Consider the following 27203-nt stretch of genomic DNA (forward strand, 5'->3'; position numbering starts at 1 on the left):
AAGTGAGCTCTTTTGCTAGCCCTAAAAATTGGTCATTCTGAATGCTGGTCACGGAATAAAATGATAATGTATTAGCTATTTATAATCAAGCCTTGTAGGGGTCAGGTAGTGGAGCACCTGGTGAAGTGCTCACATTACAGTGTGTAAGGACACAGGTTCAATCCCTTGGTCCCACACCTGCATGAGGGAAGCTTCACAAGCACTGAAGTAGGGCTGCAAGTGCCTCTCTCTCTCTCTCTGATTTTATTTATTTATTAATGAGAAAGATAGGAGGAGAGAGAGAAAGAACCAGACATCACTCTGGCACATGTGCTGCCAGGGACTGAACTCAGGACCTCACGCTTGAGAGTCCGATACTTTATCCACTGTACCACCACCCGGACCATGCTTTCCATTTCCTTTCTCAATTTTCCTGTCTCTATCCAGTAATAAATAAATAAAAATATATTTGATATGGAGGCCAGCTGGTGGTACCCCCAATTGAGCACACATATTACAGTGCACAAGGCACCAGGGTTCAAGCCCCTGACCCCACACCAAGGGGGAGGGAGCTTCAAGAGCAGTGAAACAGTGCAGCAGGTTTCCTTCTCAATCTCTTTCTCACACTCTTGACTTTACCCTTTCACCTCAAATTTTTTTCTCTATACAAAATAAAAAAGAAATATTAAATTTTTTGACATGTACATATACATATATATACATATGATAGTAAAGTTTCTCCATTCTTCCAAACTTGATTTTGTCATTTCACATTTCTCAAAAATACTTTTATATACATTATTTGATACATTGAAGTTCCAAGTGTATTTTAAACTAGCATAACTTTGAATCCATGACCCTACTAGAAAATAGACAAAAGTGGTCTGGGAGGGAGCGCAGTGGATAAAGCACTGGACTTTAAAGCATGAGGTCCTGAGTTTGATCCCCGGCAGTATGTATATGTACCAGAGTGATGTCTGGTTCTTTCTCTCTCTCCTATCCTTTTAATAAATAAATAAATAAATAAATAAAATTATATATATATATATATATATATATGGAGAGAGATATGACAAAGTTAACCAACTATGATGGGATGTCTTGACAATAGGCAATGGAAGCTAATTTTTAATGTATCTTTGAATTCAATAATTCACACATTTTTGAAACCTAGTTTCAAAAGCAAGAAAATTTATATTAATATTGACAGTGTCAAGTTAAAGTAGAAATATTTCCCCCAGTAATAACTAGGATGGTTGACATATATGTAATAGTGAGCAGTCACTCACTTTATTTCTATGATCCAGCATACAAAGGAATAAATCAGGGAGTCGGGCAGTAGGGCAGCGAGTTACGCACACGTGGCGCTTCTACACAGTGGTGCAAAGCGCAAAGATCCCTGGCTCCCCAACTGCAGGGGAGTCGCTTCACAGGTGGTGAAGCAGGTCTGCAGGTATCTGCTCCCCTGTCTTCCCCTCCTCTCTCCATTTCTCTCTGTCCTAACAACGTCGATATCAATAACAACAAGAATAATAACTACAACAACAATAAAAAAGACAACAAGGGCAACAAAAGGGAAAATAAACAAATGAAATTTTTTTTAAAAAGAATAAATCAGTCTTACGGCTTATGGCTTTCTTTTTTTCGTATCTAAAAAAATCACTAATACGCTTTTTAAGCCAAAAGCAGGTAAACTTGGTTGTACTCCTAGATCTCTTTAAGAAATATTGTCTGGATTTATCTGGCTATGAAAAATCTAGGTAGAATATTTTAGCTAAGTTTACATGAATGTGAAAACTTGAAGATGCACTGCAAGTATGATGTCACAATGTATTCATTTTATGAAGATTTTACATTTAAAAAAAATCACAGCATTTGTGTTAAAACTGGGGAGGGGGGAAGCAGCTGAAAATGATCAAAATTTAAGATTAAGGGTTACATCACATGGTGGTGTAATCAGTATAGGACACACACTGCCATGTGCATGGAACTCTGCTCCACCTCCCTCCCACTGCCTACAGGGGGAAAGTTTCATGAGCAGTGAAGCAGTGCAGTAGGTATCTTTCTCCTTCCCCAGTTCCTTCTCAATTTCTCTATTTTATTTTATTTATTTATTAGAATGATAGGAGGAAAGAACCAGACATTACTCTGGTACATGTACTACCAGGGATTGAACTCTGGACCACATGCTTGAGAATCCAGTGCTTTATCCGCTGGGCCACCTCCCAGGCCACTCCTTCTCAATTTTTCTATCTCTATTTATAAAAAATAACGAAATAGGGAGCTGGGCAATAGCATAGCATGTTAAGCGCACATGGCATAAAGCACAAGGACTGGCTTAAGGATCCCGGTTCCAGCCCCCAGTACCCTACCTGCAGGGGGATGTCAATTCACAAGTGGTGAAACAGGTCTACAGATGTCTATCTTTCTCTCCCCTCCTCTGTCTTCTTCTCCTCTTTTGAGTGCTCTTTGTCCCATGCAACAACAACAATAATAATAACGATAAACAGCAAGGGCAACAAAAGGGAAAAAACAGCCTCCAGGAACAGTGGATTCGTGGTGCTGGCAATAACCCTGGAGGCAAAATAAAATAAAGTAACCACTGGGGACAGTGGATTAATCATACAGGCACCTGGTGGCAATATATTTTTTTTTAATTTTAAGATTAAGCATGAGCATATGTTCTTATTTTATGACTTTAAAATATAATGGAAGGGGGAGTCGGGCTGTAGCGCAGCGGGTTAAGCGCAGGTGGCGCAAAGCACAAGGACCGGCATAAGGATCCCAGTTCGAACCCTGGCTCCCCACCTGCAGGGGAGTCGCTTCACAGGCGGTGAAGCAGGTCTGCAGGCGTCTATCTTTCTCTCCTCCTCTCTGTCTTCCCCTCCTCTCTCCATTTCTCTCTGTCCTATCCAACAATGACAACAACAATAATAACAACAACAATAAAACAACAAGGGCAACAAAAGGGAATAAATAAATAAAATAAATATTTAAAAAATATATATATATAATGGAAAGGTTTTTTTAATTTATGTGACTACCTAGAAGTTTATGTATTATTATTTTTCTTAGTTTATATATTATTTTCAAGAGTGAAAATTCAGTCCCCATACACTTCTCAAGTCTATGCATTTTGTATAGATAAGGAGAAATTAATAAATATATATGTATATGAAGACCCAGAAATGATCTTACTTTACAGCAAAAGTATCCCCCACCTTCTCTTTCTCTAGCTAGGTAAAGAGAAAAAAGAGGAAAGCCAGGAAAGAGAACAGTGGTTTTTATCAATCTTTTCCAGTATTCTCTACAAAGGAACAGTCTCATTTAAAACTAAAGACAGGGGAGGGTAGATAGCATAATGCATATGCAAAGAGACTCTCGTGCCTGAGGCTCCAAAGTCCCAGGTTCAATCCCTGCACCACCTTAAGCCAGAGTTGAGCAGTGCTATGGTATAAAAAAATAATAATAAAATAAAATAAAATAAAGGCTTTAAAAAGTTTGAGACATTCAGTTTCCCCCCCCCTCATATTACTTAGTGATTCATGACTAGAAATTAATAGGAGTGTACATAAAAACCATTCCCACCACCAAAAGACTGTGCCCCATCCCATTTCACCCCCCCACCCACCCATGAAGCTGAACGTTCACCCCCACCCTCTACCCAAGGTTTTTACTTTGGTGCCCTACTACAAATATCCTGCTTTGAGTTTCCCTTTCTGTTATTCTCTCTCAACTTCTGTTGATGAGTGGGATCATCCCATACTCATCTTTATCTTTCTGACTTAGCTCACTTAACATAATTCTTTCTAGCTCCATCCAAGATGGGTCAGAGAAGGTGAGTTCATTGTTCTTAATTGCTGCATAGTATTCCATTGTGTATATATACCACAGCTTTCTCAGCCACTCATCTGTTGTTGGGCACCTGGGTTACTTCCAGGTTTTAGCTATTATGAATTGTGCTGCTATGAACATAGGTGTACACATATCTTTTTGCTTGGGTGTTATGGAGTCCTTGGGGTATATCCCCAGGAGAGGAATTACTGGGTCCTATGGAAGGCCAATGTCTACATTATTTCTCTTTGAATCAAGAGCTTAGTGAGAAATCACCAAGTCCCAGTAACTGTGCTATGGACAATTTGTTATTCTATTAAAAAACTAAGCAGTGGCCAGGGAGTGGCACGCTGGTTAAGTGCATATAGTACTAGATGCAAGGAAGGTCCAAGAATCTGAGTTCCAGCTCCTGGCTCCCCACCAGCAAGGGGGATGCTTCACAAGCAGTGAAGCAGGTCTGCAGGTGTTTTTATCTTTTTCTCTCTGTAAACCCCACCCCCACCCCTCAATCTCTCTGCCCCGTCCAATAAATGGAAAAAATGGCCACCATGAGCAGTGGATTCATAGGACTGGCATGAAGGCCCAGTAATAATCCTGGAAGGGGGAAAAAAATGAAGATAATGTCAGAAATGGGAGGGGGGGGGCTTCAATATCAACTGAATGACATTATGAAAATTTCATTGAATTAAAAAAAAGAACTAGGAATAGCTTTCAAGGTTGAAGTTCAGACATAAGATAAAACTACAGACTGTTCACATGGGAATAAAGTGAGCTAAATATTTAATATTTTTAAACATTTTGCTTATAGTACTGCATAGGTGAGGAACAGGGTAGATTTGAAGCAACCGAAACTACTTCAATTTACACAGAAATAACCAGGAACCTGTTAAGACATGAAAACATGTTAGGACATGACATTCTTTTTTATAGATCGCTTGTCAGTGACTTTCCTTTGCTCCAAGCCTATGTGAAATGCTTACCCTTGTGGAAGAAATTGGAGACAATGTGAAGTACCAACAATGACATTTGTCATAGCTGATGAAAGTGTTCAGGACTTATCTTACACATATCACATACTATGAAAGTTATAAAATATAAAAATAAGCCAATTTTAACGAGGCAACACTGACAGGAATTAAATAACTGGTACATTTTATGAAGAGAAGTTCTGCTCTGCTAATCTACTCTGGTCAATCCTTTCAACATAATTAGGAAGGATGCATACTCATCAGCAGGCTACAAGCAAAAAGAATCCTAACAACAGTAAAAGACTACCATTTGGACTTCCCTTTCTCCTTAAAATACGAATTAACTTTAAGCCTATCGTTTCTGGAATGCAACTCTGAAAAGCAAAATATAGACTTTTTGTAACAGAAAAAAAATTATGCAGATGTGAGTATAGCTGTCAACATTAACAACAATCTTTACTCTGATATCACGTAGTCCATCTACCTATTCTCTTAAAACCAATATGGGTTTGTGAAGTGATTTTGAACCAAGATATTAGTAGCCTGGTGGTGAATGAGAAGTCCTCGTCCTGGTGGTTCTCCTCTCCCACCCGTCCCAGTATTTGCTCGTAAAACTCGTCTTTCACAATGACACAAACTTTTATAAAGCAGAATAAAGTATAAGCTAACCGGGACTGGCAGAAAGATGTACAAGACGAAGACCAAATCTCTCTGCAACATTAAAGATTCGCCTTAACGAGGCAACATTTTAGAGTAAAAGCAAGTAAGGATCCCGTCGTGATTTAGCAAAACGCGAATGGGTAGGAACCAAAGTATATAGCAAGTATAAAGGAGAATCAAAACAGGTTTAAGCAGCATTACAAGTCACCATGCAACCCTTCCTCCCCTCTATCAGACTGACCTATCCTTTATTCACATCTGAAGCCAAGGGGCGAAAGGGTGACTCCCTAGGCAGAACCCCTCCCATAACCCTCTGTTGCTCCCAGATCTCTGATCCGAACCGACCTAAGAGCTGGTCCAAGGCTGGAAGCCCGGTTGATACCAGCAGTTGTCCATTCCGCACCGACGGTCGTGTGCCCGCGATGGACACCAGTCGAGAACCACCGGTGTCCGCACCGCCGACTCTAGGACCCCTCCTTTGGAAACTGGTGACAATATTCTTGCTGGCTGCCATGGCAATGTTCCCACTACTCTGGGTGCCGATGCCCTAGATCGCTACTGCCGCCATATTGGAGCTTCCCGGCCTGACCCAATAGGAACTCTGGGAACTAAAACAGCCGACCAGTCAGAGCCAGCCCTGAACTCCCGCCTCTTTGTCCTTACCGCTGCACTTTTAGCCAATAGGACTGAGAGAGCGCTCTTAAGTCACCCAATCGCAAAGCGTATTGCTGCAAAGTACACTTACGTAAGGGCAGCTGATTCCTGCGGAGCTCAGGTGAGGAAGGCCTACCTGAGTCCTTGGGTGAGGATCTCTAGTGGGTTGGGGAGAGTATGGTGAGGGACAGGGCTGGGTAATCCCCATCAGTATCTTTCTCTTTAAGACTAACTTCATTCACCTTGATTTTAAGAATCGGTTGGTGGACCGCTATAACAAGCAACTAATTTGGACTTTGCACCTTCACTCTGTAGTGAAGACACGCTTCAGCTTGCTCTTTTTTTTTTTTTTAACTCTTCTGATTTTTGAGAGAAAATTCACTACACCTCCCCCATGAGCTCTTTTTTCTAAATGATTAATGAGTTACATCTTGAGCATCTAGGCTGAGTGCGTTAGTACCTGTGATGGCCGGGCTGAATATAACCTATTAGAGTGGAAATCCTTGAACTCTGAGGCGGGGTTTGGTTTGTCTTTGTCTCAAACAGTAAACTGCAAAATATACCTCGCTGGCAAGTCCCAGTGAGAAGCTTTTGTTAATTAAGAGTCCAGGAAGTCTCTGAGCACCATTCCATAAGTGATGTGAATGACAAGTGTTATTCTGACAACCTTGTTCACACATTTAATTGTCGTTTGTTGTTAAGACAGCTGCAAATAACAAAAAAAAAAAAAAAACTTTTAAGTTCTTTACCCCCCAAAATAATTACATATGTATGCACTTTATTTTTCTAGTGACTTGTGACTTCCGAGTTGAAAGCTTTCTTATCAGAATAGGAATTTAATCTGCGTGAAAGGCATGCAATTTAGATTTGTGCCTTTGGATTTAAAAATCTTGAAACTGAGCTGAAGGGGCTGCTGAGTAAGTGATTTTAAAAGACACTCATGATTGACAAATGTCTAAACTAGGAAAAACGATGAAAGCATACACACATTGCTGTTAATGATTTTGACTAATCTAGGGTGCTTTGAAGATGCTTCTAAATATCAGAAATTCTTACAACTGAAATGTTTCAAATCTCAGTGACCTGTTGTGACTTTTTTTTTTTTTTACTGATTCTGCTTGATAAATTTGAAAGTAGTATTGCTTAATAGTGAGTAAAATTTCTAATTTGGGTAGGCTTTTTGTCTTTTACGTGTTTTAAAGAAAAATATTTGGGGGGGGAGAAATTCCATCTTTAATAATATATCAACTGGAAAAGTTGGACAAGGAACATTCATTCCAAATAAAATTTTTTTTTTGTACTTTCATTCCAAATGAATTTTTTTTTTTTTTTTTTTTTTTTTTTTTTTTTTTTTTAGTATTTACCAGTGTGTACATTTAATATAATTCAGACACCAGTAGCTATTGAGTCCTACTTTCAGCTTAGACCTACTCTGGAAGTAGGCCTCAGGAAGTTAAAATATTCTCATGGGGTGATAGGATTAATACATAAAAAAAAAAACAGCACATCAGTTAAACACACTAAACAACATATGCTAATTTTATCCTTCAGTAAATACATATTAAGATGACCAAAACAAAAACCAATAACAAATAGAAATATTTTTATTACTTTTGCTGCTCTTTGAAATAATACACACTTTTAATTTCATAGGTTTCTCCATTACATATTGTCTTGAGTACTAGTCTAGTTGCTTAATCCTTTAATTTTCTTAAGAATCCTTATGCTGGTCCTTTGGCTTTGTGCCACCTGCACTTAACCCGCTCCACTACCGCCCGATGCCCAACCAAAAAATGTTTTAAAACATTAATCTGTGACATCCTTAATTTTGTAGTTTAATGAAAAAGGTGAATAAACAGGTTAATAGAGTAGAAGTTCTACAGAGAAAAATATAGGGTAGCAGACTGAGAGGGAAGAACCTTGAAAAGTTTCCCTTGAGTCGGAAACTTAGCGTGAGTTTTAAAAGATGTGCAGATGTTCAAAGCACAAGAGCAAACCATTATATAGAATGGGTAACTGTCCCTTCAGTAAGTCCAATCTCTTTTTGCTTCTGAACTTGTAGATTTCATTCTTTTTAATTTTTTTTAAATATTAATTTTATTTTAATGGGAGAGAGCATGTTACCCTAGAGCTCTCTGCTCACTTCTGCCTTATGGTGGTGCTGGGGGTTGAACCCAAGACCACAGAGCCTCAGGCATGAAAGTCCTTTGCATAATCATTGTGCTGTCTCCCCAGCCCTGGCCCAGTAGTTTTCAGAACTTATACAGAGTGCTAAAAGAAGTTAGGTAAAGGTATAATAATCATATTTGATCGTTATTTCAATTTTGCCAAAAGTGTATAAAAGAAAATGAACTAGCTAAAAGTGTAATTAACTGGATTAATAGAATGAGCTAAAAATAAAAGATCAGTATAATGAATAGCATTATATGACCAATGGAAACTTGAAGAATCAAAAGATAAATAACAGGTTTCTGCCTTCAGCAGCTTTGTAGAGGATAAAGAATATAGAAGGAGTGGGCTGGGAGGTGGCACAGTGACAAAGCTTTGGACTCTCAAGCATTAGGTCCTGAGTTTGATCCCCAGCAGCACATGTGCCAGAGTTACGTCTGGTTCTTTCTCTCTCCTCCTACCTTTCTCATTAATAAATAAATAAAATCTTTAAAAAATATGTAGAAGGAATAGCAGAATTTTGCCTCATAGTGTTTGTTGTTTTCAGAAATGGTAGATAATAGCATGTTTTCTATCAGTTTGAATGTGTTTAATTTGAGCTACCATTGAGTACAGATGTCCAGTCACAGGCCATTTGAGAGGAATCTCGAGATGAAAGGTACAGATTGGAAATTAATAAACTATATGGTAGGAATTTACCCCTTGGGAAAAGAAATCATCAGAGAAATGAATCCTTAGAGTGAGAAAAATAAATTTTGGCAACATGAACATTTAAAAACTGGGCAGAAGAACAAAGCAAAATGAGAGTTGGGAAGTTTTCATATGATTTTTACTCATAATGGTTTGTCTGTGTGCCTTTGTTAAGTGGACAGATTATTTAACTGAAAAAGTGAAATAACTTATTTAGACTTGGATGGCCAATGAAGTTGAATATTCCATTAAAATTAAATCATTTGCATTTTTACTTTGATGTGAAGGGGAGTAATGAGAGATGGCAAAGTTTTTTTTTTAATTTCTTAAATTATCGTTATTGGATAGAGACAGCTAGAAATCAGGAGGGGAGAGGGAGAGAAAAAGAGAGACACCTACAGCACTGCTTCACCACTCACAAAGCTTTCCCCTGTAGGTGGGGACTGGGGGCTTGAATCTTGAGTCCTTGCACATTGTAATGTGCACTTAACCAGGTGCATCACTGTTTGGCCCCAATTGTTAGGAGGAGGGGCTAAAGCCAGGGGAAGAGAATCTTGGAGTCCTTCAGACCACTTTTCCCTTTTCTTCTAGTCTATAGTCTTTACTGTCATCTATTTTTTTTCTGTTTTTTTTTATTTTTTTTATATTTATTTATTTATTTTCCCTTTTGTTGCCCTTGTTGTTTAACATTGTTGTGGTTATTGAAGTCCTTATTGTTGGATAGGACAGAGAGAAATGGAGAGAGGAGGGGAAGACAGAGAGGAGGAGAGAAAGACAGACACCTGCAGACTTGCTTCACTGCCTGTGAAGCGACTCCCCTTCAGGTGGGGAGCTGGAGGCTTGAACCTGGGTCCTTGCTCGTCTTTGCGATTTGTTCCGCATGTGCTTAACCTGCTTCTCCACCGCCTGACTCCCAGCTGTCATCTATTTTTAAGACCTCAGTTACCAATATGCCAATGGCTATCCTATTTATAGTTATTACTGCTTTTTGACATCTATAATCATAAGTTCAATTACTTTTTTTTTCTTTTTTGAATGTTATGGTGGAACCTCAAACTCATTATGCCCCATATTGAATTTCCTCTGATGTTTTCTATCACAGTAAATGAATTCATTGTCCAAGGCAAGGAGCCTCACTGCACTCAGTGCCTCTCCCAAACTTTGTTCTGATATATTCAGTGTATTATCAACAACTATGGAGTTTACTTCTTAATAGTTTTCTAATCCATTCAAGGAAATTTAGCTCTCATCTTTGGTTTTCCTCGTTTTTCCATTCGGGATCTACCCTCTTCAAAATAGATGTGTAATGATATAGTATAAAAATGAAGTTTTTTGTTGTTTTGTTTATTATTAGACAGAGGAGGGGGGCACGCCGCAACAACAAGGCTTCCTTTCCTCTTGACAGGGAACAGGTTAGAACCAGAGTAATGCACATGTCAAAACAGCACACAATCCAAATGAGCTATTTCACCAAACCTAAAAATTAAACTTCATAAGGCCTGCACTTAGCTATGTAGCCATGCCATTCTATACTTACTATCTGTACTCTATCTGCATTTACTCATTTTTCTGTACTTAACATAATTCCTCTCTCCCAAGACTATAACTTAATTTGTACTTACCCTTCAAATCTAGAAACAAGCTTCACATCCTTTATCAAAAGTTAGCACAAAATGCTAAAAACTTTTGACTTTAAGAAAATAACATACATAGAGAGCCTTGGGTATGGTGACTTCCTTCCCCCCAAAAAAAAATATATATATATAACTCCAAAGGTATGATCCATAAGAGAAATAATTGATATGCTGAACTTAGCTAGAACTAACACCTCTTGGAGACTTTATGAAAGACAACATCAAGAGAATGACAAGGGTTAATCACAGATTGGGAGAAAATGTTTGCCAAAAAAATTCTGATGGCTGGTAAGATAACTCACTAGGAAGGTGCTTGCTTTGCCATGCTTGAGACCCAGTTTTGAGACTGGCCTCCACCATACTCGAGGACACTTTGGTGCTATTGTGTCTGTCTTTCTCTTTATTTATTGGATAGAGACAGCCAGAAATCAAGAAGGAGGGGGTGATAGAGAGGGAGAGAGACAGAGACACCTGCAGCCCTGCTTCACCACTCGTAAAGCTTTCCCCCTGCACTTGAGGACCGGGGGCTCGAACCTGGGCCCTTGGGCATTGTAATACATGTGCTCAACCAGGTGCGCCACCACCCGGCCCCTCTGAAGAACTCTTAAAAAGTAATTCAGAAATTGTGCCAAATAACTTAACAGACACCTCAACAAAAAATATATACAAATAAGCAGATGAAAAGATGTCCCACTCCCCCACACCATCATAAGCCAAAGTTGAGCGGTGCTCTGTTAAAAAAAAAAAAAAAAAGTCATCAGCGAGATACAAGACAACAATAGTATGTCACTAAATACCCATAAGAATGACCAAAGTCACAAATCCCAACAATAGCCAAATCCAGCTTAGGATGGGAAGTAGCAGAACTTTAGTACATTGTGGACAGTAATTCAAAATGCTAGTCAGTTTGGTGTTTTCTTTGAAACTTAAATACCTACCATAAAAATCCAGCAATTGTATTCCTTGGAGTTTAGCCAAAGTTGTTGAAGGCTGGGATATAGCTCACCAAGTGGAGCACATGATTGCCATGCACAAGACCTGGGTTTGAGCCCCAGCACCACATGGGAGTACCATGTATAGCAAGGGGGGGGGGGGCTTCATGGATGGTGAACTGATGTGTGTTGTGTCTCTTCGCTCTCAAAAGTACCGACTGATTCTCCATCTCTTTCTCTCTCTCTTTCTCTGCCCCTCCCTATTTCTCTCTGTCTCTATTAGAAAAAGAAAGAAAACAGAAAAATGACCACTAGAAATGTTGAAGTCATCATGCAGGCACTAAGCCCCAGTACTAACCCTCTGGCAAAATGATTCAATAGAATGAAAGTAAATCAATATTGAAAAAACAGTAGTAAAATCCTAGAAAGTCATAATGAACTCCACGCTGTATAAGCAACACATACATTATCATGGGACTATTTCCACAAGGGTTTCAGCAGCTTAGTATTCTGAGACGTTCTTGGGTACAATTGAAAGACTACACTGACTTATTTAAGATTTATTAGAAAACATCATGGCTGTAGTAAACAACTAACACCCCCCTGATAGAAATGGTACCCCTTTGGTTAATCTTTCAGAGACTTCTGGGACAAAGGGTCCATGTTGCTAACCATATCTGTGAAGGTAAAGTGTGAAACATACTGTGGAGGCTTAGTATGGGACTTGATGATATTCTGATGGTGTGACTGGAAAAAAAAAAAAAAAGCCAAAGTCATGCCTGCACAGTCTCTTTGTTCATTTTCTCTTTAATTTACTTACAGAAAGAGGTCACACTTAGATAAAAGGATAATCAGTGAACAAACAGCTTAACATCTCATGACCCAGTCAAGTTGAGGCATAAAATTAGCCATCACAGTCACATAACTTGTAGGTGGAAGTAGGATTCACAGCAGGGATAAGCTTTCCAGTTGATGAAATCCATAATTTCATCTGGTCCCAAACTTGGCTTCAATATTCCCCAAAAGATTGTTCACTGTTAATGAATATCAGCACAATAAATGAGGCATATTTGCCTTCTTGAAATGGGCATATATTCAAAGTTACCTGAATAGGATATGAAACTACTGTAGCAAATATGATTATGACTTTCTTAATATTTACCTTAATCAGGCATGGGAAACAACAATTATTGTGCAAATATCTTTTTTATTTTGGTTTTTATTATTTTTTAAATTTATTTATAAACTGGAAATATTAACAAGACAGGATAAGAGAGGTACAATTCCACACAATCTCTACCACCAGAATTCTGTATCCAATCTCCTCCCTTGATAGCTCTCCTATTCTTTATCCCTCTGGGAGTATGGACCCAGGATCATTACGGGTTGGAAGGTGGAAGGTCTGGGTTCTGTAATTCCTTCTCCACTGAACTTGGGTGTTGGCAGGTTGATCCACACTCCCATCCTGTCTCTCTTTCCCTAGTGGGAGAGGGGTCTGGGGAGGCGGGGCTTCAGTACACATTGGTAGGGTCGTCTTCCCAGGCTGGCATCATGGTAGCATATCTTTCATGCCAGAGGCACCAGAAGTTCCAGATTTGATCCCTTGCACCACCATAAGCCAATGCTGAGTAGTGCTTTGTTGGGGGTTGGTGGCTGAGGTGTTATAGGAAAGACTTATACCTTAATCTTGAAAAAGAGAATTAGACTGCTGTGTTCCTGCATAACGTAAACAGAAATTTCAACTTCAGTTTCTGTCAGTATTAAATAACTTTAATACTGAGAGAAAGAGAGATATCTGCTACACTACTTCACCACTTGTGAAGTTTCTCTCAGTACAGGTGGGGACTGAGGGCTTGAACCCCAGCCCTTGCACATTGCTATGTGTGCACTCAAGCAGAGGTGTCACTTCACAGCCTCTGAGTTGTAGGACTCCTTTCTTTAATTACTGGAGACATAGGTACACTCAGATACTAGGCCTGTGCTCTACCATGTTCTGTACCCAGGACCAGACCTAGGACCTCACACAATGAATAACTTCCTAGCCAATTACTTTTTTTTTTAACTAAAAAGTATACTTTTATTGTCATCAGTATTATCTCTGGGACTAAGTGCTCCCGTGACTAGTCCACTGTTCCCAGAGGCCATTTTCTTCTTTATTTTTTTTTTTTAATTTTATTTATTTATTCCCTTTTGTTGCCCTTGTTGTTTTATTGTTGTAGTTATTATTGATGTTGTTGCTGTTGGATAGGACAGAGAGAAATGGAGAGAGGAGGGGAAGACAGAGAGGGGGAGAGAAAGACAGACACCTGCAGACCTGCTTCACCGCCTGTGAAGGGACCTGCCTGCAGGTGGGGAGCCGGGGGCTCGAACCGGGATCCTGACGCCGGTCCTTGAGCTTAGCGCCACCTGCGCTTAACCCACTGCGCTACAGCCCGACTCCCCATTTTCTTCTTTATTATTTTATCGGTAGAGAAACAAATTGAGAAGGGAGAAAGAGTGACACTTGGAGTATTGTGTCACTGTTCACGAAGCTTCTTCCCTCCTGCAAGTGGGAGCCAGGGGCTTGAACCCAGGTCCTTGAGCATGGTAGCATGCTGGCTCTCATCAGAGACTCCACTGCATAGCCCACCCATGACATTTTTTTTTTTTTTGCCTCCAAGGTTATGGATGGGCCTCGGTGCCTACACTACGAACCCACCACTCCTGAACCCACCACTCCCAGTGGTCTTTATTTTTTCCCCTTTCTTTTTCTATTTTATTTGATAGAACAAAGAGAAATTGAGACGGAAGGGGGAGGTGGGGGTGGGGAGATAGACTTCTGCAGACTGGTTTCACTTGTGAAGCGTCCCTGCTACAGGCAGGGGAGCGGGGCTCAAATCTTGGTCCTTCTGGGACTCCTTGTGCATGATGCTATGTGCTCTGAGCCAGGTGCATCACTACCTGCCCACTGAATTGTATTTTAACTCTCTTAATAAAAAGTACTCTTTTATGCAGTTCAGTTTGTCAAGTTTTCCTTTTGTGCCTGTGCTTGGTGTCATATCCAAGAAGTCATGGCCAAATCGAGTGCCATGAAGCTTTTGTCCTTAATTTACAGCTTTTATTTAGTTTTTGGATCATTTTTAAATTAATTTTCATATATGATGTAGGATAAAGTTATTTATTTATTTATTTATTTATCCATCCTTATTAATGAGAAAGGAGAGAGAATGAACCAGACATTACTCTGGTACATGTGCTGTCGGGGATTGAACTCAGTACCTCATGCTTGAGAGTCCAATGCTGTATCCACTATGCCACCTCCCAGACCACACAGGATAAAAATCTTAATTTCATTATATTTTATAAGTCTATCTGTTCAAGATTGTTTGAGATTCCTTAATTTTTCTTTTATGAAAAAGTGTCTAGTATTTGGATAGGAAATTAGAGGATGTACTGAACCTGTTGATCAGTTTGGATCGTATTATTACTTAAGAATAATAGTAAGTTAAGCTATGAACATGATGTGTGTGTGTGTGTGTGTGTGTGTGTGTGTGTGTGTGTGTGTGCCAGTCTCTTGCCTTCTTGGTTAAGTATAGTCCTAACAGTCACTTGCTAGGGCCTTACAGTTAAAGGGGAAAATGATGCTCAGGTAATAAGAAGGCTTGGAATAAAACAAAACTTGAGTTTGAAATGGAAAAAACATAAACAAGACAGGAGGTAGGGAAATACACTGGTAGAAGTAAAGAAGTTTCAGATAGGGACCTGGTGGTGGCTCACCTGGTTGAGCACATATGTTACAATGTGCAAGGACTCAAGTTCGTGACCCCAGTCCCCACCTACAGGGGGAAAGCTTTGCAAGTGGTGAAGCATGTTACAGGTGTCCCTCTCTCTTTCTCTCTCTCTGTCTTCCCTTCCCTCTTGATTTCTGGCTATTCAATAAATAAAGATAATTTAAAAAATCTTTTTTAAAAAAAGTGTCAGAAAAGAGATGTAAAAAAGCAAAAGAAATAGGATAAAAGGGTAGGAGAGGTACAGTTCCATATAATTCCCACCACCAGAGTTCAGTATCCCATCCTCTCCATTGCACACTTTTCTATTCTTTATCCCTCGGGGAGTATGGACCAACGATCTTTATAGGGTACAGAAGGTGGAAGGTCTGGCTTCTGTAATTGCTTCTGTGCTGAGCATGGTTGTTTCTAGCCTGTTTCTATCTTTCTCTAGTGGGATAGGCTCAATCTTGTCAATCATTACTAAATCCCTATATGATAAGTGAGTATTAAATACACATAGTAAAATATGCTAGTTTTATAAATTTTTAAATGCTGAAATAACGCATGTAAGGATATTATTGACAACCATTTCTTGATAAAAAATTAAAAGTCCATTAACGTAAAAACAAAAATTGGATAAAAGGAAGATTTTAAGGACTGAGAATGATTAGAAATAATAGTTTTACCTTAAAGGGTTAGATGGACAAATCAGTTTCTTTCAGCTTTAGTTGAATTAATAAGATTATTATTAGTCATCCTGGTCTTGATATCGTACACTGAACTCAAAGTCCTCATGCCATTTAACCAGAACAAAATAATGGGAACTGATTAGGGAGGTGGTTTCACTGGTAGAATACAGGATGTGTATGCCTGAGGTTCCCAATTTGATTCCCACCACCATATCTACCAGAGTGGTATACTCTAGCTACTCTGTCTCATATTATGCAAGTAATTTAAGACTTTAAATGTAAAATAATAGACGCCACTTCGCATGTGACTTATTAAGTGTTAGATATGTGTTTATATATTGATATGTGGTAGAGTATATTATATGAAATATATGTAATATGTATATTTTATTGTGAATATGCATATATTGTTATCTTTTAACAACAGAAATTTGGTTTTCAGTGAAAAACACTAACATCTTTTCTCAGTCATAAGAACTGACATAGCCCCACCAATATGTCCTGGAGCTCTGCTTCCCCAGAGCCCTTACCCACTAGGGAAAGAGAAAGACAGGTTGGGAGTATGGATCAACCTGTCAACACCCATGTTCAGCGGGGAAGCAATTACAGAACCCAGACCTTCCACCTTCTGCATCCTACAATGACCTTGGGTCCTTACTCCCAGAGGGTTAAAGAATAGGAAACCTATCAGGGGAGGAGATGGGATACGGAGTTCTGGTGGTGGGAATTGTGTGAAGTTGTACCCCTCTTATCCTATGGTTTAGTCAATGTTTCCTTTTTATAAATAAATTTAAAAAAAGATTATAGGTAAGGGTTTAATTCCACACCACTCCCACCAATAAACTTCTGTGTGTTCCCCCTTTCCCATCCACCCAACAGTAACCACCATAGTTATCCCAAGATAATTATTATGGATTGAATAAATATATATTTACTGAAAAAAAAAAAGAACTGACATAGGGGAGTGGTAAGCAGTGGTGCACCTAATTGAGGGCACAAGTTACCATGGGGAAAGATGTGAGTTCAAGGTCCTGCTCCCCATCTAGTGGGGGTGGTGTGTGGGAAGAAGCTTTAGGAGCAGTGAAGCAAGTACTGAACATACCTCTGTCTTCCTTTCTATCTTCCCTTCCTCCCCTTCACCTCACAATTTCTCTCTGTCCTGTCAAATAAAGAAAGAAAAAAAAAAAAGGCTATCAGGAGCAGTGGATTCATCATGCAGACAAGAAGCCCCAGAGATAAAACTGGAGGCAATTAAAAATAAAACACTTTTTAAAAAGAACTGCAATATGAAAATAGTATGTTTTACTTTTGTCGTATTGCTACTGACCAATAGATTTTTTTTTTTCCCTCTAATAGTATGTGTGTTTCTCATATTCACTAAATACCTAACCAGGCTTATCTCCCAGCAATATAAACTACTTCTCTGTTGCCATGTGATTATTAAAATCAACTATATTCATGCAGATATCTAGAAATGAATGTTATTTTTATTGAGTACAATTTTTTTAGAAGAGCTTGAAATATCCATACTGTTTCATTGATTTATCAATTACTTTATATCCTTGACTCCAGTTTACTCTTGGTTATTGATATATCTTATCACCTACTCATTTTCTTCAACGTAAACTCCCCAGAAAATAAAGGACTTTAATATTCTAGGTCTTTAAAAACCTGTTTTATACAAAGTGTCATCAAATACCTGAATTTTAAATATTTTTAATTTTTTAATTATTTTTTAATATTTATTTATCTATTTTCCCTTTTGTTCTTGTTTTTTTTTATTGTTGTTGTAGTTGTTGTTATTGATGTCGTCATTGTTGGATAGGAAAGAGAGAAATGGAGGGAGGAGGGGAAGACAGAGGGGGAGAGAAAGATAGACACCTGCAGACCTGCTTCACCACCTGTGAAGCGGCTCCCCTCAGGTGGGCTGCAAGGCGCTCGAACTGGGGTCCTTACCCGGATACTTGCGCTTTGCGCCACGTACGCTTAACCCGCTAAACTACTGCCCGACTCCCTCAATTTTAAAATCTTACGGTACCGTTAAGAAGATGCACCTTAGTGAGTGGGAGACATTTAGTTATATATTGAGTCAACTCAAAATGGATACAAGAAGCTATATTCTAATATAATTTTAATTTCTGTCTTTAGGGATTCTGAATCCATGAATCATTCATATGTGCTTTGAGAAAATCTGTGGGTGTTTTTGCCGGCAGTGCTGCGACAACCCCCAAAGTTGAATGTTTTGTAGAGTAAGACCTATGGTGAGTTTTTCCCTTATTTTCCTTCTGTCGGTTTCATGTTCCCGTTAAGTTTTATGAATGTAGTAATGCTGCTCCCTGCTGGACACAGTATAATTTTCTTAAGTTGGCATTTAATAGATGGACAAATAACTGACTAGCTGGACTCAATAAGGAGGGGTTGGTAATTCATGTTGGCATCACCAAAACAGACAAAAAAAAAAACAACCATAGAACAAAAGCAATTCTCCTATAAGGGGTAATGATGAGAATGTTTAGTATCTTGTTTTAAAAATTTACTCTTAGCTGCCAAGTTGTTGGCTTCTAAAAGTTGTAATAAACATTCATTGAAGCAAACTTACAGGTGATGGACTTTCTACAATTTCCAAAAGTTGTGTGTGTATGTATTTATAATGTAAATCAACTTTTTAGTGTTACTGCTGCTATTACTTCTTTAATAATCTCAATTCCATATACTTTTTTTCAAAGGAAATATTTAAAATATCTCCAATATAATTTAAATCAGGACTTTGGGTTCTATTCTGATTGAGTTACCTTATGTTATATAAAACCAAGAACATACTTAAATACGTTATTTTGTGTATCCCCCCTATAATTCCACTTCCATTTTTTTTCTAGCACACATTGAACCACACTTACACAGAGTGACACTAAAATGTCAACTAGAATATCTGTATATATCCTCTCACTGATTCTCACAGTATGTGTACTACGTTGGTCCTCCCAAAATCATTGTAAAATATACTTAGGAGTATTATTTTCATAAAACTATCACCTGGATAAAATTTAATGTTTATAGTTAGCATATATTTTCTTGGGAGGGAAAAAGTGTGAGACATTGAGCTAAACAAAGACATAACAGGATAACTGATCTTAAAATGTCTGCTACATTTTTTTAAACATTGGGAAATCTTGTGAAATGCATTCCTGATTAGAACTATGGAAAATTAGACATAGACACTTATTTCCCTATTATTCAAATATTATAGTCTAAATTCTAAATATAGGCCAAGAAAATAAAGTTGGAAAAAAAAAACAACATGGAAACCTTTCTTCATTCTCTATAAATACATATTAATATTCAGAAAACATATAAAGCTATTTTATTATACAACATAGCATTATATAGAAATGTAACTATAGAGTATAAGAATAAAATCCAGCTAACAGTAGATTACTACTGGTATCTCAGAGGCCCTCATTCAACATATAATTTTCTTTAGAGGTAACAAACATCCTGATTTTCATGGTAAGTATTATAATTCTTTGTGTAATTATATCACTTATATATGTATTAAAAATGATATTTACTTCCCCCCCTCTTTAATCTTTATGGATTTATGGTGGGTTTTTTTGGCAAGTATTTAAATATTCTTATTGAAAATGTTTTGTAATTTGGAGGGAAGGGCATGAGGAATAGAGATCTCCAGGTAAAGTCAGAGGTTCTCAACAGTGTGCCGGAAAGCTTAGAATTTGTCAGAAATGTAGATTTAGTAGCTATAAAAATGGGACTAGATGCTTAAGGGCAGGTTTATGACTTGCTGGGGTAAGTGGGAGGTTAGAAAAAGCTTTCAAGGGACAGAAAATTTTAGAAGCCATTCAAGCCCCTGTCCCCACCCGCAGGGGGGATGCTTCATAAGCAACACTGCAGGTGTCTCTGTCTCTCTCTCTCTCTCCCTCTTTATCCCCCTTCCCACTCAATTTCTACTTGACCTATCAAGTTAAATAAATAAAGTTTAAAAATCGTTAAAAAAAAATCTTAGCCTATACCTCTAGGCAGAAAAAAGGACATGGTGACATAGTAAAAACTAATTATCATAAAATATCTATTTAAGGAAATAACATACTATTCATTTTTGTTTACCTTACTTGCTCGTTTAATATACATCATTTGGTCACTGTTTAAGACTAAAAAGAATCTACTCAGAATAAATTCTGGGGTGGGAAAATAATGCTATTAATTTGTTACTAGCAAGTATATTATTCATAAAAATGTTTAACCATGAAATAGAGAACTTCCTAGTGTATTTTCAGATGTAATCTTACTAGTTCCTATTAAAATTTAGGAGAAAAATAGATTTTAATGTTTACTACCCAAACAAGATAATATACTGGCTATTATACTTGATAATAATTTAAGCTTCTTTTAAATTATTTTTTTAAATCTTTTATATATAAGTTCATTTTTTTAATTTTATTTATTTATTTTCCCTTTTGTTGCCCTTGTCTTTTTTTATTGTTGTTGTAGTTATTATTGTTGTTGTTATTGATGTGGTTGTTATTGGATAGAACAGAGAGAAAGGGAGAGAGGAGGGGAAGACAGAGGGGGGAGAGAAAGATAGACACCTGCAGACCTGCTTTACCGCCTGTGAATCGACTCCCCTGCAGGTGGGGAGCAGGGGGCTGGAACCCGGATCCTTACGCCGGTCCTTGCGCTTTGTGCCACCTGCGCTTAACCCACTGCGCTACCGCCCGACTCCCCCATAAGTTCATTTTTTTAAAATTACCTTTATTTATTGGATAGAGGCAGCCAGAAATTGAGAGGGTAGGGGAAGAGAGAGAGAGAGAGAAAGAGAGACACCTGCAGACCTGCTTCACCAGCTGCTGGTGAAGCTTGAGCTTACCCCAGCAGGTGCTCCCCCCCCCACTTGACCCAGGTCCTTGAGCACTGTAACATGTGCACTCAACCAGGTGACCACTATCCAGCCCCCCCTTTAAATTATTTTAGGTAGGATTTCTTGTGCTTATGTGCAAATTATGGGCATTTATAAGTACTTCAATGATACTTTTTATATTCAGAAATGGTCTCAGTATGCTTTGTTGATTATGAGCTATTACATATTGAAGAGAAACAATTTTACGTGCCCTGCTATTTTAGGTCTTATGTCAATATGCTTAATATTAACTTTATTATTGTATTACCTGATTTTGCATTTCTGTGTCGTAAACTGTGTAATTGCTTATGTAAAAATATTTTTATCTCGATAACAGTGCTGAAATTGAAGGAAGATGATTGTTCTTAACTCTTAATTAAACACTTAGATATTTTTCAGTTGTCAACTGCATTATTTAGTTTATAACATCAAATAAAATATTATTTTATCCTGCTTTTATTTTAATTCATGCATTTAAAAACTAAAATTCAGATAAAAGATAGTTTCAAAATAAATTCAGTATATTACTTATGAGTGGAGCAACACATTAGCATTGGGTTCATAATAGATCATATCGCTTTTATTCCATCTTACAAGCTTAGCAGCACAAACAGAATAATCAACATATTATTTGGCTGTCATCTGCTGAACAGAAACCAGAGATCACAAGGAGGTTTTCCCTAGCTGTGGTGATGGCCTTTTTGTTCCAAGCCCCCATCTGGGAGGGCCATGGTGTGTTATCATATGGAACGCGGGGTTTTCTGTAATCTGCTTAGCTGCACTGCAGTTTGAATCTTCATTCCATGTTTGTGTAATTTATAATTTTAATGAGACCATGGCTCTTGTGGGCTTTGAAATATATTAAAAGCTCTTTTGTGCATATGCTTTTGTTCTTGCTTAATAGGCTCAGTGTATTTAAAACTGATGAATTTTTATTCATGAATTTGGATGTCTGGGGATTAACTTAGATTGAATATCATTGCACTCATCTATTGATTGTCATAAAGTTTTTTTGTATTGTTACTATGTTTTGCTAGAGAGAGAGAGAATGTGTGTGTGTGTGTGTGTGTGTGTGTGTGTAATACTTAGAACCAGAAAGGAGAGGAACTTCTAAAAAGTTTAAAATGATGTAGTTAATCCATAACAAATCTATTTAGATTTTATGTTGTTTTTATTGATATTTATATTTTATCTGGTATTAGTATTTTAGATGAATATTATTAAAACACGAAAAAGCAAGTTTTAATAATACCTTATACACTATTGTTTATATTAAAACCACACCCCAAGGTGTGATTAAGATAGACTTTACATTTTAAGTGTATAAGATCAATTGTCTATGGTCATACTATATTAGCATAACACATACACTAAATAATTCAAATCTCTATAGTTATGTATAGCATATTTTTAAAATATTTAAAACCCATGATTCTTTTTAGATAAAGATATATTTTTATAGTTGATGTCTGTGGAACTCAGTGACCTTTACTATTTTTTAGTTGTCAAAAGTGCATTTTTTTATAAAAACCTATGTTAACTGAACACATTTTTGTAACTATTAAACTTCATTCTTTTCTGTTATGATGGTCAGTCATTTGGCAGATCCTTTCTTCTCTACAACCCTTAAGGGGGAAATATGAAGTAGAAGTTAAAATGACAGCATTTTCTACTTTCTTTAAAAAATTTCCCTATCAGATTTGACACTGGAATGTTTATTCCTTCACATTCACTTTCAGCTTTAGCATTTTTATTATTTATAGAATTTCAGTTAACCTTGGAATATGCCATCAAGAGTGTATGTTCAGCTGAAAGTGTGTAGAATATGAGTTATGTTTGTATTTAACCCACTTTATCTACAACATCATATTTTCAACATGTAGTCAGTGTATTTGACTTTTTCGTTATTAAGTCTTCAAAACCCACTGTATGTTTCATGCTTACAGTGCTTCTTGACTTTGAGTCATCACATTTTAAGTGTTCAACAGCCATATGTAGCTAGTGACTTCCTTGTTCTGTACAATGTTGCTCTATAGTTTTAAATTAAAGTATTATAACAGAAATGTGTTTTGCATCACTCATTTTCTAGTAATACTCTAGTCAAGACAAAACATACCCATGTGCTGTATGATTAAAGATACATATATGGGTTTCTTATTACTTTACTACTGATACTACTGGTATATATTGATTTTATTAGTAAAATCAAAATCATATCACCAGACTCCCCAGTGCTAATAAGGAGGTAATGGATGTGGCATGTTCCTCAACAACTGTGGACAAATCAAATTTGCCAAATAAGCCATACTATAAGATATCAAGCAGCTTAATTTTGCAGGATTGCCATGACATACCTTAATGCCTTTTTTTTTTTAAATACCAGGAACTCTTCTTTTCATTCTTAGAATATTTTGGATAGGTGTGTATTTGAGTTTCTTTGTGTATCAGTTTGCTTAGACCTGGTATAACATTAAATTTATTGTAAGAACAAAAGCCATACATGAAATATTGTTCTTTAGCATTCTCTACATTTTAAAAGCTATGCATATATTTAAATATAAGAGGCTTGCTTTATTAATACTTTAAAATATATACTTATCATTTATAGAACCTTGAATTATAATTGATTCTAACTGAATCCGATATTTTGAAGTAATCAGTGTGGTTTGTGTATAATACTACTATTTACTTTGTGAGTAGAGAACTTCTTACCATGTGTAATTGACCTTGTGCAATTATTATTTAAATAGAAAATCACAAAAGCTCTGATTTTTAAAAATATTTTCCTTTCTTTTGATAAACTTTTTACATTTTCTAATTTTTGAGGACATTAACCTACTTGTTATGTAATCTAACTTCTGTGTATATATGGGTAAGTGTCTGCTTTTGTCTTATACTTGCTTACATTTTTAGTGACTTCTCCCTGTGACTTCTGTATTTAAAAGGCTGACACAAAATGTTAAACTAGTCTTTAAACAATACCTCCAGTTACTTGGAGATGATAAATCCATCCATTGATTTCCTAATTTTATTATGTACACAGTCAATTGTAATCCAAGATTACAGCAAACAAGATGTTAATTTTGAGACATAATCTATGTACATTTCAATTACAGAGCATGATTGGTATAGAAGCATAGAATAAAAAGGAATAGCATTTGTGCTATCCTCACAGGAGCTGTCAATAAAAGATGTAATAGGGGATTTAGGAATCTGGAAATGGCCAACTAATTTATGTGAATCTATTTTATTTCAGCTAGAAAGACCAAGCTCTTTTTCGTCTGCACTGCATATTGTCCAGCACAGGCTGTCTATAGAAAACCAGGAGGCTGCATATGGATAGTCCCTTGATATCATTCACTTGCTGTGTAATCTTATTATGCAAAGTTCTAATCTTCCCCTAGAATGAATGCCTGTGGGTCAGAATATAGTCATATCAGGGTTTTTGAGGTCATGTTTTGTGATCCTTAGCTTATTCTTCTAAGTAGGACTGGGATTTAAAGGGTATTCCCCAGACACTAGCAGAGATAGACAGCAGAACCTGCTGCCTTTTTGGAAGACAAGACCAACATGAGGTCCTGGTAGGATTAAACTTGATTTGTAGCTGTAGGATTTTTTAACAGATGTATTATTGGACAGGGAATAGGGGGCCACCAGCACAGCAAAATTGAATCACGACTGGCATTCTCAGGGAGTTTGCTGCCTGCTAAAACAGCAGCTGCATGTGGATTTGACTTCTTTCAGGTGAAGCGACTTCCAGTCATTTGGAAAGGATGGGATGAAAAGGAACCTTGGTGATAATTTTGATGTCTGCAAGATTTAGTACCAGTGTAATGGGATTATCGGTAACACCTTCACTGTAGAAAAAGCCACCTGGTGCTATAACTGGCAGCAACTGAGAACTAATCCTTTCCCATCTCTTGGATGTCATTCATGAAGCTCAAAGTGATTTCTATTCTGCTAACTGTGATTAATTTTATAAACAACAATCAAAAAATCAGGTGATCAAGGCAAAATATAATTTTATTATTTTAATATCTAGCTATACTCTAAGCTACAGAATTTATAATTTATAAGATAGTATGTCTAATGTAAGTACATTAAATGTTTAAATATAAAAGTACACTAATGCTTATGCTTTTTTTCTAATTTAGTGACCTAATGTATTTGCTATTTGTAAAGATTTGTATTTGATGTTAAACATTAAATGCATGCGTTTGTGTTGTTTTTGTCATAAGGTCATTATCAATAATTTAGTCAAAATTTCAGCTGTGTAATAAGGGGATTAATTTTTGCCATAAATTTAACTATGACTGCTTCCTTTTATGGTGATTAAATACTTTAGTAAGTAATTTAATGGTATAAAATATATAGATGCATATTTTTGAAAACTCAGGCAATACCTGCCCTAACTACTGATTAAAAGACTTTTTGTGAAAATTTATTATCTTAATATGTAAGTCATAAAGCAGTTACTACCAGTACTGAATAGCTTGCTTTTTTAAATCAGAAATTCTCAGTCTAAGTTCTCTAGTATCAAGTGGGGGTTTTGTTATTTGCTACACAATGATATAATAGTTAATTTGAATTTTTAAGCATTTTACTTCAACTAAACTTTATCAAGTACTTTGTTTAGAGGTGTTAATTATTTTAATATTCTTCTCTTACACGGTCCAGAATAAACTGAGAGAAAATGAAGTGAAATTATCCCATCAGTCACCCAAACAGTATGCAACATAACTGCCAGGATTAGAAAAGATAATTAGTGTTGTCAGTGTTATGATCCTAAAATACTTACTTTAAAAATATTTATTCATAGAACTTGGTTTTTATATTACCATTTTTTAACTTAGTAACTGCATAGATTTTAAAACATGATAAACAATCTCGATATTCCTTATACTTAATTTCATATTCATGAGGTATTAACTTACTTGAAGCCTCTACATACATATGCTATTTTTATAATACTTCCTATGAGGTCACTAGACATCAATAAATAAAATATAATAAGCTTATATAGAGTTCTTCAGTTAAACATACCTAGCAAGTGGAATTTGTTTTTAACTGGTTCTAAGATATTGTACTTCAAAATGTATTTCTTCATTTATTGTTGCATTTAGATTAAGAATATTGCTTACTACTGACCTACATTGTATTAGTTTACAAAAGAAAGTCTTTAACTTTCTATTTATATTTACTGTCTGAGAAACTAATTTAAAATTCTGTTAAAATGACAAGCTCTGGTCATGAAATAAATGAACTCAGATCATTTTCTATCTTCACAGTATATTTTTATTTTAAATATAACAATTGCATTATGTATATTCTCAAATTACTTTGCAGGCTAGTGTATTTTCTCAGGTTAACTTTTTATGGTAGTTAATAGTATTTCATTATTTATAAAAGTATATTTCCTTTCAAGATAAGATTTGTTTTCATCCTTTTATTTAGTATGTTCATGATTTACTTCTGTTACTTATCTATTTATTGAGTGATTCTTGAGAGATAGCTTTTATTTTTTTTCTTCTCTATAGTAGGAATATTAATATACATCCTTTTTTAAGTAGATAAAGTTTACTTGAATTTGATATCTTACTGATAATTTATGAGAAACTTGACAACTTAAAAGCTGTAAGTACTAATCTGACATACTGCATAGGTGACTCATGTCAGAGTAAGGGAGGTGATTTTGGAAATAAGGGATAAAGGGTGAGAGAATGAAACTTTAATTAGTAAGTCAGGTATAACAAAAGAGTGAGATGAGGGCCGGCCATATGTGGACATTCCAGACACTGCTGCCTGTGATAATGCTAAGATAGGCCTTCCATTTGAATGAATACCCATCATCTAATTCCTGTACAACTTCTATATTGTTCTGAAATAGATGACTCATAACCAGTAGAGAATTATGATGGGTGAATGGGATGATTTTGATGTTTCACTATTTGGAAGCTAGTCTTTGTTAAAATTGTCAAATACTTATGCCTTATGAACATAAAATAAACTTTTATTTTGGCTATTTACATATCTATCTAGTGAATTTCCAAAAGTAATATTTTAATTCAGTGAAATATTATTGATAGAATTTGACAGTTTGATAATGAAAAATTCTCCCACTTAGATTCAGCTTTAAAGTAATGAATGGGCGCAAAGCACAAGGACCGGCATAAGGATCCCGGTTCGAACCCCGGCTCCCCACCTGCAGGGGAGTCACTTCACAGGCGGGGAAGCAGGTCTGCAAGTGTCTATCTTTCTCTCCTCTTCTCTGTCTTCCCCTCCTCTCTCCATTTCTCTCTGTCCTATCCAACAACGACAACAGCAGTAATAACT

The 27203-nt window shown here is 36.7% G+C and overlaps 2 protein-coding genes across 6 annotated transcripts in view; one reads left to right on the forward strand and one right to left on the reverse strand.

Moving 5' to 3' along the window:
* ELP4 (elongator acetyltransferase complex subunit 4) overlaps positions 1-6029 on the reverse strand; it is a 253659-nt gene extending 247630 nt beyond the window's left edge. The window contains exon 1 of the mRNA XM_060176641.1: positions 5787-6029. Coding sequence (XP_060032624.1) covers positions 5787-5955 — 169 coding nt within the window. The 5' untranslated portion in view covers positions 5956-6029. The remainder of the gene's footprint in view (positions 1-5786) is intronic.
* A 119-nt stretch (positions 6030-6148) lies between these two features.
* The window catches only part of IMMP1L (inner mitochondrial membrane peptidase subunit 1), a 62955-nt gene continuing 41900 nt past the window's right edge, over positions 6149-27203 (forward strand). For 2 of the 5 annotated variants that reach the window (XM_016195009.2, XM_060176644.1), the window contains exons 1-2: positions 18107-18219; positions 24615-24871. Coding sequence is in view for 1 of the 5 variants with exons in the window: in XM_016195011.2 (XP_016050497.1) it covers positions 18196-18219 (24 nt within the window). In the remaining 4 variants the exon portion in view is untranslated. Of the gene's footprint in view, positions 6217-18106; positions 18220-24614; positions 24872-27203 lie in introns of those variants that run through there. The other 3 variants (XM_016195011.2, XM_060176642.1, XM_016195010.2) reach the window with 3 other exon arrangements.

Source organism: Erinaceus europaeus, chromosome 17 (assembly GCF_950295315.1).
Source record: "Erinaceus europaeus chromosome 17, mEriEur2.1, whole genome shotgun sequence".
NCBI lineage: Eukaryota > Metazoa > Chordata > Mammalia > Eulipotyphla > Erinaceidae > Erinaceus > Erinaceus europaeus.